Source organism: Hippocampus bargibanti, linkage group LG06 (genome assembly GCF_051943395.1).
Source record: "Hippocampus bargibanti isolate YZ-2025 linkage group LG06, ASM5194339v1, whole genome shotgun sequence".
Lineage (NCBI taxonomy): Eukaryota > Metazoa > Chordata > Actinopteri > Syngnathiformes > Syngnathidae > Hippocampus > Hippocampus bargibanti.
Genome location: NC_142739.1, coordinates 1832991 through 1850000, shown reverse-complemented (window position 1 = coordinate 1850000; position 17010 = coordinate 1832991). Strand labels below are relative to the sequence as shown.

The 17010-nt window shown below is 46.0% G+C and overlaps 1 protein-coding gene and 1 long non-coding RNA gene across 2 annotated transcripts in view; one reads left to right on the top strand and one right to left on the bottom strand.

Moving 5' to 3' along the window:
- Positions 1-5571, bottom strand: part of LOC148896169 (uncharacterized) — a 31001-nt gene extending 25430 nt beyond the window's left edge. The window contains exons 1-2 of the long non-coding RNA XR_016115325.1: positions 5461-5571; positions 4057-4172 (exon numbers count right to left, since the gene is read on the bottom strand). This is a non-coding gene — a long non-coding RNA (uncharacterized LOC148896169). The remainder of the gene's footprint in view (positions 1-4056; positions 4173-5460) is intronic.
- Positions 1-16850, top strand: part of zfpm2a (zinc finger protein, FOG family member 2a) — a 125891-nt gene extending 109041 nt beyond the window's left edge. Inside the window, exons 6-8 of the mRNA XM_088999689.1 lie at positions 9892-10098; positions 10655-10882; positions 11179-16850. Coding sequence (XP_088855815.1) covers positions 9892-10098; positions 10655-10882; positions 11179-13703 — 2960 coding nt within the window. The 3' untranslated portion in view covers positions 13704-16850. The remainder of the gene's footprint in view (positions 1-9891; positions 10099-10654; positions 10883-11178) is intronic.
- Positions 16851-17010: the final 160 nt, after the last annotated feature.

The window sequence follows — 17010 nt, the reverse complement described above, 5'->3', positions numbered from 1 at the left end:
TCCACTGGTGACAGTCCAGTGAGGCAAGCGAGTTTATTTTGGGGTTCATTTGAGGCCAATCAGTCGCTGATGGCGCTGTGGTACACTCGCCTAACTTATGAGCAGGTAGCATGGGAACAGTTCCTATTCGGTGAATTTGTGGATGTGAGGATGAATGAATGTTTGTCTCTCAATGTAACTGACGACTGACAGGCAACCAGTTCAGGGTGTGTAGTCTGTTTGTCTTCTTTTTAATCAATCTTTTTTTCGTAACATGAGTTCTATCTTTTTCAATGATGGCTTATGCCATAGGTGTCAAAGTCAAGTCCAGTTCCAAATCTTGTCACGCTTTGGAAGGTACTGGTCCTTAAAAAAAAGCGGGCGAGAGGGAAGTATTTGACAAATTGTCGGCAGGGACAAAATCCCAAACAAGTTCATCAGAACAAAACTGTCCAAAGCAGCAAAAAAACAAAAAACAAACATGACAAGACGAAACAAAACAAACCTGACAGGATGAAACAGACAATGGCCCGACACTGAATGGTCGTGCCAGGAGTTCTTTTAACTGTCACTGATTAAAACGACCAACACCTGTGCATCTACAGGTGGGGCCTTACAGTGCCACCCATTGGTCGCAAAGCAAAACGTGACAAATCAAGCCCCCCCCCCCCCCCCCCCCCCCCCCCCCCCCCCCCCCCCCCCCCCCCCCCCCCCCCCCAACATCATTTTATTCGGCCTGCGAAAGCAAATGAAGCTCGCTCAAATCCAAAGCAAAATTTAAAAATGTCGGATGTAAACCAGAATAACAGTCATTATTCTTGACTTCAGATTCCAAAACTAGTTATTCATTAATTTGTTGTGCGTTCTCTATGTAATATTTGGAGAGGAGATGAAACATTGTAATGATTTCCCCCAATTTATAACCGCCCTTGAGAGGAAACCGCCACTATAATGTGGCAAAAAATGAGTTTGACAGCACTGGCTTCTTGATGTGAGCATTTGGTGATGTGCTCCTAAAGAGGATTCCAATTGTGAAGCTATGGACTGGCAACAACCGGGCATTTGCATTAATGATCCGGGGTTACGAGCAGAATGCTGGTGATGATGCATTACATTTGAACACATCCACAGTGGCCTCACGCGGCGTGCCCGCCCGCCGCCTGCTTGCTCGCTGCCCTGCTCCTGCATCAGAGTTCCACTCTATTACCCTCACGCAAGCGTTTGGCCTTTTCTGTGGGGAAAAGAGCAATTTCCTGTCGCAGTCTGTTTGATCAAGTGCTAAACCCTTGTGATCAATAGAGAGACAGATGTCGGCTCCAGATGGCCGCGCGGTGATACCTGGGGCAGCGCAGCGGCTTGCCAGGACGACTGGATGGTAATGAGCTGGGGCGGCGAGCGTGCGCCCCGATACAGCAACTATTGAGACACAATGCGATGGACGCCGTTAGGCCCACATTATTTCCTGTCCTTCCAATATGACAGAAAATCATAATGATCACATGCTAAGCAAGATGTAGAAATACAGTGAGGGCGGAAACACGGGTCATCGCATGCCACGTTGACATGTACAATATGAACAGTTTGTTGTCCAATCAACATAAATTAACACCGCGAAGGAGCTAATTCCACTCTTCCTGACCAGAACATAATGATGTTTTAATTCCAAAGTGGAGGACAGGTGCATCTCTGATTGTCCAAGAGAGGAGGAAAAGAAGTGCCAGCACCAGAAGACCAAAAGTAGGACGAGGAAAGAGAGAGGTTCCCACTTTTTAAACAGTGAGCATTTGCATTGGGCTGCCATCCACCATCCACCCCCGCGTTTCCACCCTGCATCCTCAACAAACACACACTAGCACACACGGAATGGCCAGCCAGGCAGCCAGCCCATGTGGTGTAGGGCCGGAGCCATGTTGGACAAGACACTGAGGCACGTGGCAGTGGCTTTGCTGCGCTCCCAAAATTAAATAAATAGACAAATAAATCCCCAACCTGAGCCTTTCACAGGCTTCCGCCGAGCTGTGACGGATAAGTGTGTGTGTGTGTGTGTGTGTGTGCGTGTGCGTGTGTGTGTGTGTGTGTGTGTGTGTGTGTGTGTGTGTGTGTGTGTGTGTGTGTGTGTGTGTGTGTGTGTGTGTGTGTGTGTGTGTGTGTGTGTGTGTGTGTGTGTGTGTGTTGGGACACAGCTGGAAGGAACGAAGGCGTCACACCATCGGTCGTCAATCAAATTGTATCCTGTCAACAGCGGGTCTCTTGGTCCCGTTAGTGTGGCCTAGTCTGGACAGGTTTGCGATGAGCCTGCCTCCGCAGCAGGGGCCGCGTTAAATACATGTCGACTCGATACAACCAGGACATGAGCAGAACTACCCGCTGAGAGAGACACTTAATAGAGTCCTCAACGGGACACACCTGTCCAAAAAAAAGAAGAAAGCACAGCAAAAAATGCTGGAGGAGCCAGGCACGGTTTTGTCTCAGCGTGTGTGTGCGTGTGGGGATGTGTGGGTGAATGAAAGTGATGGAGAGAGAGCGAGAGAGAGAGAGAGAGAGAGAGAGAGAGAGAGAGAGAGAGAGAGAGAGAGAGAGAGAGAGAGAGAGAGAGAGAGAGAGAGAGCCCAAATGAGAGGAAACCGATTGCAGTGTAGGAATCTGTGACAGAGCAGAATCCATTTGGACCCAAAGTTGAAATTGCCCTCTAGTTTATCACACGCGCAGCGAAAACAATTCATTTGCTTTGAAAAATAATACAAGAAAATAATTGTCATAAATCCAGACAGTTACCGTCCTGAAAAGGTTTTCCTCTTGAGATCATCCTAAATTGTCAATGCTTGAAGTGTGAAATATTCCAGTTACAATGAAATGCGTAATTGCAAAAGGGTATTTTGATGTGATATTATGAAAAAACACATTCAAGTTGTTTACACTCCAATAGAGCAACCCAGATTGTTATATGTTCTCCTTCAGAATGATTACAAGAATATTAGTGTTGGGGTAATTCGCCATACAAACATCTCTAAACATCGCTCGCTAATCTTTGTTTACATTTTGGACTTCCTGTACGTCATATCCTGCCTTTCTTTACATGATGTCGCATTTACATTGTGTCACATCCTTTCGCGTCACACACTGCGCGCCGTATAAAATGCTCCCCCTTCTTGTTTTGTCTCTCTCTCTCTCTCTCTCTCTCTCTCTCTCTCTCTCTCTCTCTCTCTCTCTCTCTCTCTCTCTCTCTCTCTCTCTCTCTCTCTCTCTCTCTCTCTCTCTCTCTCTCTCTCTCTCTCTCTCTCTCTGGCCATGTTCTCTCCTTAAGCCGACACCGCGATGCCTCCGCGCTCTCCAAGATTAAATCAACTTTCTGCTCTACACCTGGCTCCCTGATGATTTAACCATCCTCTTCCATCAACAACCGTCGAAGCAATGAACCAAGGGCGAACGATCAAAATAACCCAACAATTAGCACACAAACATCGCCTGCCAGAGTCTTTGTCGCTGCTCAAAAAAATCTCCGGAGACGTGCTTCGGCAATGTCTTTACATTTCAGTCTCAAATTTCAATAATAATAACCCTGCTCAATTGTTAGATTTTAATTCCTTAATCAATTATTAATAATTACTTGACATATATTTTCCAGTAAAGTACAATGGGAATGGCATATGTGTCTATATGCTGTGTGTGTACAGTATCTTCTCCCTCAGGGACTTTTTAATTTGCAAAATGTGGCCTGCGTGTCCTTCGCTCGAGGCCATTACTTGTCAGTATGCCGACACAAGTACACTAAAATTGGTCCTGTCGAGACATTTGTGGAGTCATGGCAAGCTGTATCCAAAATATATTTAATGATAACGCGCGCGTGTGTGTGCGTGCGTGCATGCGGTTGTGCGTGTGGTTGTGTGTGTGCGTGCGCGGGTGTGTAAATGTGTACTTTAATATTAAATTCAAATGTGTGCATTTACTTTGCAATTGCGGGTATTTATTTGACGATATTAAGCACGTGTTATTTTTATTTTCCAGGTACAAATCATGTGTAGCGGCATGTTTTTTTTTTTTACTGAAATACAATTCCAATAACATAAAGATCTTTACCGACAAGCAAAGATGTCGAAGCACACGATGCTCTTGTCTTGTGGCATGTGCTTCATCTCTCATCGCTCGCATGACCTTGAATATGAGAAGAGCGCCTCCTAGTGGCCGCCTTCAACCTGAGAAGGACAACGTGAAACCTGTCGGTGAAAACCTGCCAATTTCATTTGGTGCATCGTCAATAACACTGAGCTACGTTAAAGGTGTGAATGGCATGATTGTCTTGCTCTCAGTAGGCTCTCTTTGCTTTCTGCTTGATCTGACTGTAACGATGGCGAGTCACTCCGACTGCGCGTAACTGAGCCAAATATTTACCGGTATTCACGAGGAGGTTTTGTTTGGACTTTGTCAATGCACCTTCCGCTCACAGGTGCCGATGCAGATATTAGTCATCCGTCCATTAGTGATTCATCATCAGACTTTTACTTGACTTCCAATCAGGCTGGGAAAAAAAGACAATAAATAAACATATGGTATTGAACAGCATGCAGCTACTTAAGATTCGTAGGTGTGTGATTCTTCTTCCCATTCGACCTGGTGGAGTTGGAGCCGAATTCAATGCAAGAAGAGTAACATCTTTAATTACAGCCCTCGCAAAGGCTTTCGGCAACACTGGATTCATTGCACAATTAAGAGCAGCGGTTAGCGCAACGCCATTAGAGATGAGTACTGAATGCTGCCTGTGCCTGCATAGCCAACACAAAATAAATAAATAACTAAAAATGAACAATTCTCCAACTACAAGTCAACTTTTCTTCCTCTTGATAATTGAACAATTTTCTTCTGCCCTCTGCCCACATTTGGAAATAATACAATCCGGGGTCAAACGGTCGCCATCGTGACATTTTGATTTAATTTTCTGTTTGAAGTATCATTTGAATAGGATAAAAGTAGGTCAGGCAGGAATGCCAAGAAAATAAAAACATCAGACGAGCCTGGCTGAAATTTCCCCAATGTCGATTTGTGCCACAAATATGCGACGTGTCTTGTCATTTCTGGCGTTCTTGTCTCAAAAGGGCCCGTCGGTTGAGGCGGCTGTTGCAGAGAAGCAAAACGTGCACGGAGAGATCTTTGCCGCTCGCTGAAAATGAGGCATATTTCTCCATGGCAAAAATTGGTCTCAATCCAAATTGCGCAACCTCGGGTGTGTTGCAACTTTTGTAAAGTGCATCCACCCACCCTGTTAGAAATGACGCACGGTGCATTCATGGTCCTCTGTGACTTTTCCCATGAGCTCGATTGCACCCGTGCTGTCATATGTGCGACTGTACTCCAGATTCATAATGGCCTCGGCAATGTTAATGTGTTTGGACAGATGGGAGAGGCAAGCGCCGATGTGCTTAACTACGCATTTTACAGCGAAACTATTAAAAGAGTTGTGCTGTTTACACACCAACATTTGAATACCTGTCTTCAGGCCAGTTTAATTATCCGAGCCCTTCTGTTATTTCTGCCGCTGTGTTGTCTCGCAGCTTTGCACAAGGCACGAGATTTGTTTGCGACTTCATTAAGATATGGCGGCGCCGAGCTGTTTGCAGGGAGCAAAAAATAAAAGCACCCGGCTCATGTATCTGGCTTGGCCCCGCCCCCTCCCATAGATACAGTACCGCTATTCTGTTCCATTGAAGCGTTTTCTGTTGAATTCGTTTAACTTGAGGAAATTAAAACAAAATGCCCTGTGATGTCTGCACTTTGAAATCTCTCGTGGCTCATGCCCCCGGCGAGTCATCCTGAGACGTTTGATTAGTTTGTAAGTACTTACACAGGGTGTGTGTGTAAATCTATTTCATGAATTTCTCTCATATGCTCATCTTCAACCCTGTGTTCAAATAAAGCATTAATCAAAAGGAAGACGGCAAGAGGGCATTTCGCCAGCACAGCTCGAGTCTTGGGGCCTCAGTGAGCTGCCGGAGAGGGTATTGAGAGACTTTTCGGAAGCGGTGCTTTTTAATTATCTGGACCACGTACAGGATGCCGTTTTGATTGTTTTAATGAGGCAGCTGGCCTATTGTCTCTCCTTAATTCCTCCATTGTTTTTAGAATATGTCATAGTTCTTTATTCTTTTATCGGGTGCTCTGCAGGAAGAATTAGACAATAGCCTTCATTCCAACGGCATTGGCTACTGCACAAAGGCAGTTCGACGCAGACAGTTAGCAGGCAAACAAGTGCAAATCGCTAGCTGCACTGTTCCCAGCCTTTTCGCCCAGTTTCTTGACTCGTCGTCGGTCTTTCGCTCTCGCTCTTGACCTGACGCCTCGTGCATTCATTCGCACAAATTACACTATTATCGCGGCCGGCTCACCTGGATTTGTGATTTAAATTGGAAACGAGGTTAACAGTAGCACATTAGCAACAATATTGCACCTTCTTGGGATCGCTCTTCTTAAACGACAGGTCTGATCTTTTTTTCCGTCGATGTAAATACCGTGGTCCAATTCATGAAGCATTTTGATTTTTTTCTGATCGAACCAACACCACTGGACTCCCACTGCAAACTACAACCGCCAAAATATGAATTTCAAATGGGTTTGATTTTTTTCCTGTCACTTTTGTGATAGATCTCACACTGGATCCAAGTGTAGTATACTCTATACCGCAGCCCTGATTATGTGTAGTTATGTCTTTGGCTCGACCCAGCGAATCCAGCAGCTCCAACCATAGAAATAGATAGGTTTAGAAGTGCCCAAAGGAGGCAATAGCATTGCGCCCCGCGGTCACCTCGTGCGCCCTCGTGACGTCACTGATGACGTCACGAGTTGTAGCCTCTGACACCGTTCCGTATCATATGAATAATTTTTGCTCGTTTTTCGTCGATTTTCTTCCAGTATTCGACGAAATTCTAATACTTTGTGGCTAAATATGTTTTAGAAGACAACTACTTCACTCTCACGTCGTCTTTCGGCGCGATGTGAAGTCGGACAAGTCCAAAAACCTCAACTTTCAAGATCAGATATGCTTTGGATTATATTTTTTTTATAATCCAAAACATACAATTGCAATTAAATACACCACTATTGATGTATATTTATTCAGAGTCTAAAAATGTTATGAATAATAGAAATGACAGCTCTTTAAGATTGAAAATTCAAATACATAGTATAATTATCTTTTGAGTGTGATTGTAACCAATCTTCAAACGTGAAAGAAATAACATTCATAAAGAATGATCATACTTAATTGGTGATCGGAATTGGACTAAATCAGAAATTGTAGAGGATTAGGTAATAAATCTACAACGGATCAAAAAGATCAAGAAGTAATTATTAGTATGTTGTATGAGCAGAACCTGGGGCGCGTTTCACTAAACTTTGCTATTTAGCAATATTGCTAAGCGTTAACAATATTGCTAAATGATGTTTAGCGAGACACGTTTTTCGCGTTAACAATGAACTTAGCAATATATTAGCAATATTGCTAAGTTAGCAATGTTTAGTGAAACGCACACCGCTGCAGTTCAAATTTAGTGTCGAATTAGTTACATGCTTGAGGAGGCAGAGCCAATTCAATTTCATACTAATGAAGAACAGCTAGAACGTACTTATACACGGTCGAAGATCGAAAACAGGACGAAAATTAGTCGCTAAAACATCGCAAAACGAATTATTTTTTTTTCTTTTTATGGAAATTTCATTTTCACTCACTTGAAGAAGGAAATTCCTTTGTTTTTCAGCTTGTAGTTGAAGCATCCGTAAGCGAAACATTGCGGCCCCCAACTGTTGTTCCTTTTTACAGCGTCCATACGTTAAATAGACCTAAATACGCTCAAAACTATCCTATTTCTATGCCAAACCAAGCCACGTTACTATGGACGCTACAACTCGTGCCGTCACTTCCGGGTTTGCAATCAATCTCGTCTCTACGCCACTTCTAAACCTATCTATTTCTATGGCTCCAACGCATATTTCAGTTTGCAAATGACCAAAACCAGAAGAATGCTGCTTTTGTGTTTTGTTTAGCGAGAAAAAAAAATGGTACATCCAGTTCTGATCCTCATTTCCAGCATTTGGGCACACAACAGATGAATCTATCACACCCTTGGCTGAAGGAATACAATCTGCATATTCTGCTGTCAAAAGCAGTAAAACATTTCTACACGCAATCATCTGCCTCCTTTTTGCTGAGAAGAGTCTACGGTGTCTTTGATAGCCATTGATTCCGAAACACCGATTAGTATCTCGGCGTGCAGGACCTGATTCATAATTCCCTTTGTATGGTACGACCGTGTGCTAACTAAAGAGATCCATAAAGAGGAGAGAAACTTTTGTGGCTATGGCTGTGATATATTCCCCTTCATTGTCAGTCGGCGTTTGTATCTCATACCTTGATTGTAACTTGGGCAGACAGTAGGGAAGAGTTTTGTTATTTTAATTAGGAGATAAAAATTCAAAGGGCCTCTCCAGGCAGTGAGCGCTATGACAGAATCAAAACCGAGAAGTGGAGCACCCTGAAGTGCACGTCTCATCACAGTTGATTGGCCGACAGATAGGCATTGTTATTTAAACGTGTGACGTGCACACACACATACACACACTCAAAGGGAGTCAGCCCGCACACATGGGTGGCATATTTTAATACCATTTCATTCCTTTGACACATTTGTGACGGTCTAATTTTCAATGCCCCAGATAGGAAGTGCTTAAATCAAGACAGTGATGCAAAACCTACAATTTTGTATCTAAATAATAATGGGGGGCAGACCTTGTTGAAAGGTAGAATGATTTATTGATAAGGCACAATGCTGTAAACTCCACGCCTTCTAAATCTGCTTGGATGAAGTGAAATCGTGCCCATTGAGAGCACCTTCATGCTGTCTACGGGCGGTTTTAAACCGAGCATCTGATAAGGTTGATGTAAACATGGGTAATCAGTGTTACACAGGTCTGAGGGCTTTCTCAGAGACCCCCCCACTCACCTTCCCGATTCTCCTCAGGACTCTCTTTATTCCACATCAGCTAGGGCTCAAATCACGTCCCCTCTCAGCCCGACGCTGCGATGGTATGTTTGCACATCTTTGAAAGCTAACAGCGTGCTTTAATTAATTGTCCAGCTTCCCACAGAAACAATGTCCTAATTCTGCCATTTAGCGGGAGCGTATCATAGTTTGTTGTTATCTCTCCGGCCAGATTTCTGTAAATAGCCACATTAAAAACTTTAATCTCTTCAACAGAAAATGGAGTGCGGCTGAAAGCCTGTCATGTGTTGAGATAAATATTATCTAAGCTAAAGCATTCCCTCTCTTTTTCTATCTCCCCTCACTCACCCCCAGCCCCCTCCTCCTTTGACACTTAATAAAAAGTATATCGTCAAATATTTAAAATGAATCCCTTCTTTTAGAACACAATCCAATCTGGAGGACTTATTTCACTCTTCTATATGAAAATAAGCTGTTTACTTGATTTTGTGATTCTGTTGTTGTTTTTGTAAATGTAGATTAGTGTAGTTCTATGTAAATATTGTGCCTTTTACCACATCGAAATACATAAGGTAGAAATAGCAAAAATAACAGCAACAGCGCAGGCTAATGTCAGTGGACAGTAGCTTGCGCTGCTGCTGTGCATGTTAGCTCTGTCTTCATGATGCAAAATTGTCCATCTCTATTTTTTTACACACACACACACACACACACACACACACACACACACACACACACACACACACACACACACACACACACACACACACACACACACACACACACACACACACACACACACACACACACACAATGCTGAAACATTGTATAATTGCCCTGACCTTTCAACCTGGATTTGCTCACCGTGTATTCATACAAGCTTCTTGGAAAACAAGCAATTACACATCCCGCCTCTTTTGTTTAGGTGGCCAACTGTGGTGCACCACCACCAAGAACATGATGGAAGGCGAAGAGCTGGTGGCGTTTGCGGTTGACTTTGACTCACGTCTGCAGGGAGTCAACCACATGTCTTTGAGCGAGGGCATGTACCCGGCCAGGCTGCTGGACAGCATCCAGCTCTTGCCGCAGCAGGCTGCAATGGCTTCCATCCTACCCACTGCAATTGTCAACAGTAAGTGCTTGCGCACCATCATTCGTGTTCGCTGCCATGCGATACTCTTGTTTCGACACACACACAAACGTGCACTTCTTCTTCTGGCACACACACACACGCCCACACACACGCGCACACACACACACACACACACACAGCTTGCCCATGGTCACCTGCTTAACAAGAAGCGTAGATTAACCCAGATGAGTCTCCGCGTTGGCGATAAGAAGCAACGACCTTGAAGTTTTGGGTTCACATAAACACCGAAAGGATCGGACTAATGTGTTAATTGCAAAGTACAGGCCTCATGCAAATGGTGTGTTTGTTTACTTAGCAAGGGCTATCTGGGTTCAGCTCAACGGGGAGGTAAGCAGATGGTCCAGTGTTCTTGTTTGCCCTTGAGAAAGGGCACAAACCCAGTGGTAGCAGTGCAGCAATATGCGACGGCGAGAAATTGAAAGGAAGCAGCAGCACTGTCAAAAACGGAAAGAATCACGTAGGCCACGGGACGCTGCGATGCTTTTCCTCATCCTACCCCGAGAGCTTGATGAGCTTGCCGTTTGTATCCCTCCAGAGGACATCTTCCCCTGCAAAGCTTGTGGGATCTGGTTTCGCAGCGAGAGGAATCTCCAGGCCCATCTGATGTACTACTGCAGCGGGCGGCAAAGGGAACCCGAGACGGTTGTTGAAGACAATGACAACGGAGCCCACCAGACCTCCGGCGTGTGCCCCTTCCCACAATGCAACAAGACCTTTTCAGGGGCCAGGGCCCTGGAGATGCACCTGACCGCCTCACACAGTGGTGAGTCACAGCAGGAAAGACAGACAATGCATTTGGATTCCTTTTTCATTTTGGGCCCCTTTGTTTTGAATGATTTCAATCGAGAAAGCGAACAGGACTTGGGACTTGGAGCATATTCTTCTCTCTGCCGTCAGCTAGCATCCGTGACAATAATATATCCCTCAGCAAAAAAAAAAAATCAAGTGCACGGGGATCTCTCTGGCACGACGCATGAGTGTTTGATGGTTTGTAGCATTTGGTCTAGCGGGGAACCGGGAGCCCAGATTCTGACATGGTCCTTTTTATCTCATTCGCAGGTGTCAAAATGGAAGAGAGCCTCCCTCCTGGCACCAGCTTGAAATGCACAATCTGTAACTACACGGCAGATTCTCTTATTACATTCCAGCATCACATCATGTCTCACCTGTCACAGGCGGCCTTCAGATGCAATCACTGCCATATCAGCTTTCAGAGCCACAGGGAACTCTTACAGCATCAGGACTTACATGGCCACGGCAACAAACTTCACAGGGAAGGCGACGCCACCGAGAATTCCCCCGGGGGGCCCGAGGAAAGCCTCCAGCAGCAACAGCAGCGGCAGCAGCGGGCCTGCGCCGAGCTGGCCGGCGGGAAGGACGCTCTGCTGGGAAACCCCAAGGGGGCCCTCAACAAGGACACCAGCGCGGACGGAGACCCCGACAAGGCCGAGAAGAAGCTCGCGCCATCCGTTCACAAGGGAGATGGCCACCCAGGCAGCAAAGCCAGCTTCTCGTACACTCGGATCAAATCGGAGCCCTCCAGCCCCCGTCTGGCCTCTTCCCCCGTGCAGCACAACATGCCGACGTTTCCCGCGGGCCCCTTCTTGTCGCAGTTCGCTTTCTCCCAAGACATTTCAGTGGTCCCCCAGGCCTCCGAGATTCTGGCCAAAATGTCCGAGCTGGTTCACAGGAGACTCCGCCACGGAGGGAACAGCTACCCGCCGGTCATCTACGGCCCTCTCATGCCCAAAGGGGCCACCTGTTTCGAATGCAACATCACCTTCGGCAACCTGGACAACTATTTGGTCCACAAAAAGCACTACTGCAACAGCCGCTGGCAACAGCTGACAAAGTCGCCCGACTTCTCCGCCCTTTCCGACAAGGTCCCCGAGTCGGTGAGCCCCGACGGCGGCCACGCGTCTCTGAGCGTGCTGAGCGGCTGCCACCCCGCCGAAGGCGACGCTTCGCTCATGCAATCGGCCTGCCTGAACTCCAGCGTCTTGGACCTGATCAACGCTGGGGCCAAAGGGCCCGACAAGGATCTCCCGGGCCAGATGAAGAAAGTATCCACGCCGACCGGAGTTGAGGATCGCCTCAACGGGAAACAGATGGAGGGGAAAAGCCCCGGCGCCGGTGGCCTCGTCGAGAGCGACAACGACCCGAGCAAGACCACGTGCGAAGCCTGCAACATCACCTTCAGCCGCCACGAGACCTTCATGGTGCACAAGCAGTACTACTGCGCCACGCGTCACGATCCGCCCATGAAGCGCATTTCCGTCAACAAGGTGCCCTCCATGCAGAGGAACATGAGAACTCGCAAGCGAAGAAAAATGTACGAGTTGTGTCTCCCAGATCAGGACCGCCAAAGGCACCCCATGGGACAGCCGGCTTTCCTGGGCGTCCATCCTATGAATCCGTGTACGTCCCAAGAAGCCGTGGACGGCCTCGGCGACCGTTTCCACCCCCGTTGCGATATCTTTCCAGGGATGGTCCCCAAACATTCGGAGCCCTCTCCGACGGTCACAAAACCTATTTTGACTCCCAAATGCAGCCCGGCGGATCCCCAAGAGGTGGATGCCCCCATCGATCTCAGCAAAAAATGTTCCCTCCTCTCAGACAAGACGTGTAGCTCTCCAAAAAGACTGTTGGACTACCACGAGTGCGCAGTTTGCAAAATAAGTTTTAATAAAGTGGAGAACTACCTGGCACACAAACAGAACTTTTGCCCGGCGACGGCCGCCGCAACCGCTCAAAAGTCGCACCAACAGCCGCAACGTAACGAAACGGGCAGCCTGGACACGATCGTGTTTACGGATGTGAAGCAAGAAGACGACAACAACACGGACGAGACCTACGATAAAAGCCCGAGCAAATGTGAAAAGAATGGCAAGGTGATGGCGCAGAACGGGGGCCCGTTCCCACCTCATCTGGGGCCCGTGCCAACTCTCAAACCTTTTGCTGACACCCAGCTCATACTATCGAAACATGACAACAATAACGCGTATGTGCCCCATTGCCTTTATCCCGGAGCAATAAAGAAGATGAAAGGCGCAGAACAAATATCGCCATATTTTGGGATCAAGCCGACCGACTACGTGAGCGGCGGACCCGCGATGCAGGGCGAGGCCGGCGAAGCGGAGCAAGGCGTGAACGGGGCGGGAAACGTCGGCGAGGCGGGAGAAGCCACCCAGCAGCCCGCTGCTAACGGCTGCCCTCATCCCGGCAAGGAGCCTCTCCCCCTGCTGCCCAAAAACCGAGGCGCGGTCATCGTCAACGGGGGACATAAGCCGGAAGAACGTTCGGGCGCGGCGCCGCAACAGGAGAACCAGCCCCGGCCAGATGGCCAAGCGGCTTATCCCTCGCCGACGTGGGCCGCGGAGAACCCGGCGGACTCCAACGAGAACATGTCACCTTCCTCCAAGTCACCAAACGAGGAGGCGGCGCCCCCGGCCAACAAAGGGATGAACGCTTCCGGAAGTAGCAAGTACTGTCGTCTCTGCGATATCCAGTTCAACAATCTGTCAAACTTTATTACCCATAAGAAGTTTTACTGCTCATCGCATGCGGCGGAGCATGTGAAATGAGAAGACGGACGATCGGGATCCTTTGAGCCCAAACCGCTTCTCTCCCACTCGCCATCACATTCATTCGCCCTTGTTTGCGACTATTGTTTTGGTACACTGTTTGCGTGTGGATTCGTGCGTCACGCAGTGCTCAGAACTGCTCATGGACAATCAAGAGATGCTCCCGCCCGCTGTCCTTTTATGACGTAAACGTGAAGAAAACGAATGAAGAATCTATGGGTGCCCCTTTCACATTAATTTATTTTACAATCGGTATTAATGGATCGTGATTTTAATTTAACTTTGAATGAAATTTCTATCAGGAATTGTTTGTAATGTTATTGTATAGTCCATTCTTGTGTAGCACACGCATCGTTTACATTGTAAGGTAGGATCCATGAAACAATACAAAAATGAGATGCATTTTAGGCACATAACTAGCTACTGAGGCACTTGTGTGTATTCTTTCTTATTTGCTGTAGCAACTTCAGTATACGCCCCAAATGGAGATTGCGGACCGAGAGTTCACCACTCGGCGGTGACCGACAGGCACAACGCTGCCTTTCACATTTTGGCATCGACCCGCTTTGCATTCCTACAGTAGGTGGCTGTTTGTCCTTTTTTTTCCTTCAAGCCATGTGTGGACGTTTTCATAACGATGGCGGCGTTCTTGTATAGTACTTGTATTTCCGTTGAATGATTCACTTTGGTCTCCCTTTTGGAAAATTTGCTCTTGATGCAATACTTTGTAAATGAGGGAAACGTTACTAAAAGCAGTATTATGAAATGGGGACTGTGCATATAATTATTTGTAACCCCTCTGCGGAGGGGGCAAAAAAAAAAAAGAATTATGTTTATTGCTTACAAAAAACATGGGAAGGAGGTCAGTGGAAATACTGTTTATCATTCAAGTGTCCTGATAACGGGAGAACACGTTTCTTAAAATGTTGTTGCTATGCATGTATATGGATGGAATTAAATTCCAAATCTGTTGGAAATTTTTATTTTGATGTGGTGTCATAATTAAACTTAAATCCTCAGGATGAAATACTGATGTCGGCTTTTCATTTTACCCTTAGCTTTTGCTTGCAAGCGCTCCGTTTACCGCTTCAATTGTATCTAAAATTAGCGTAGCGCAAACATTTGCCATATTTATTCTTGAATTAGCGAATTCGACGATTCATTTTGGAAGTACGGTATATGCCTGGCTGCCATCTGACTCAAGCCTAATGAAATGACAGAAAATAACGCAAACAACAAGAGGGATTCTGTGTTGTGGTTATAAAAAGCCTCTACATCCTCGTTCATATGCTAAATTTTTGGGGCATCATAAAACAGAACAGACACGTTTCAAAATATGGCCACCATTGATATTGAAAGGGAGTTCAAGCAAAATATCCTAAATATCCTCTCTGACACAAAAACACTGCTTGCAAACTCCACATAAATGCCACACTCCTTATCCCTTTGCTTTGAACAAGACGTATGATTGTTCTCACAGATTCTAACCAGACAGCACTTGCCGGAAATTCCTGCAGCATATATGTTGCAGTTATTGAGACTATTCAAAACCCCATATTTTCTCCTCTTAATCATGACTCTCTTGTGTGTTCCACTGTATATTTAATGTTCTTTCATACCCTTCTGCTCACTGAAAAATGAGATTCCCTGATAGTGTGGAAGCACTGTGTGCACCATATCTATTGTTATAAGATGTGACTGTCAGGAAAAGCAACCCCCCCCCCCAAAAAAAAAAAAAAAAACCTTTTCAGGGACAGTGCTTACTACAGTGGACAGCTGATGGTGTTTTCAGGTTGCAGGGTGTATAAAAGTCAGGCATGTGCCGACTGCCATTTAACATGAGTTGGAATGTATTTGGTTGATTTAGAACATAGCCGCATCATCCGGTGACAAGAGGGTGTCCACCGTGCATACTTTTGAGCCTATGAAGACAACTGCACGCTAGCACAAAATATGGGTGAGCAGTGAAGCGTGTGACCGTTCCAATGATGAGAAAGCTGATTTTCCTGAATGCTCAATCAGGTGGAGAGGCTGCGATCACAGACAGATTTTCAGAGTGCAACTCTTTCAGCGAGTTTGGAGAGCAAAGTGGCCAAATTGTGGGGAGGGGTCCAAATGCGGCCTGTGGTCAATATTCATCCGGCCCGCAGCCTCTGTCATGACGTCTTGTCTGCATGAAGAATTAACTCATTCACTACCAGACGTGCAAAAATGTGTCCACTCCAGTGCCAGGGTTTTTGTCATTTTCACTCCAATTCCAGGATCCACACAATATTGAGTTTTAGGACTACATAAACATTCTATGCAGCGTAAGAAGCCTTCAACTCTCTTCTTTCATCAGAAAATAAGAGTTAATTCCCAAGTTATATGGGACTGGAGTAACATAAGGTGCAAGCGATACAAAAAGCAAATGCTGCCCCCTTGTGGAAGTGAAAAAACATGGCCGGAGATCTGACCAGTGCTTTATCGGCACCCCACCGCAAGAAAAACCCAAACCCGAAACAATTCGGGAATGGCGCTCCATGTCATGTTTTCAATTCCCGAAAAAAATCTGGAATGGCAGTGAATGGGTTAATGCAGTGGGCAGTAGCGCCGTGACCTGCGAGTGCTAAGTGCTGCCATCTAGAGGCTCAGGTAGGAACAGAAAATTTGTTTATGAGTACTTTACTCAATGAGCCCCTCAATTTTCTAAAATGCCGACAATCAACAAAAGGAGGAAAGTTGACAGCAAGGGCTGGATTATTCATTTCCTTATTATTGTGTTTAAAAATTATGTCAATATTTAACTGGCACACTGACATTTTTTATGTTTTAAATGTAATTTGCAGCCATGAGTACAATTACTTTTAATCATGCCCCCTTTGCAAAAGGTTGAGATACCGCTGTTGTAGAGCCTCAGGTTATTTATCCTTAAAGGACAACCGACGTCTCCGGACAAGTTGTGTCCATAATTTGTAAAATCACTTCAAATGACTTCTACTGAGCACATTTTACAAAGATTCCACGACATAAGACTTGCGCTGAATATTCAGGAAGTCTTGTTTTCGAGTTGGTGACAATGCCTGACGTGACGTCACGGAGGGAACGCCCCTGACCGAGAACGCGACACACAATGCATTTTGGGTACTTTGTTTGCTCTGAAAACTTTGTGTTGATGGTGAAATTAGAAGGAAAACACATAAATAACGCGATGGTGAATCGTTGTGTGTTGCACCAAAACTACTATTTGATACTAGTTGACACAAATTCCCAACAAACAAATTGGCCCATTTCCAACGGAGCTCGGGCGCCATCTTGTGCATTTTCT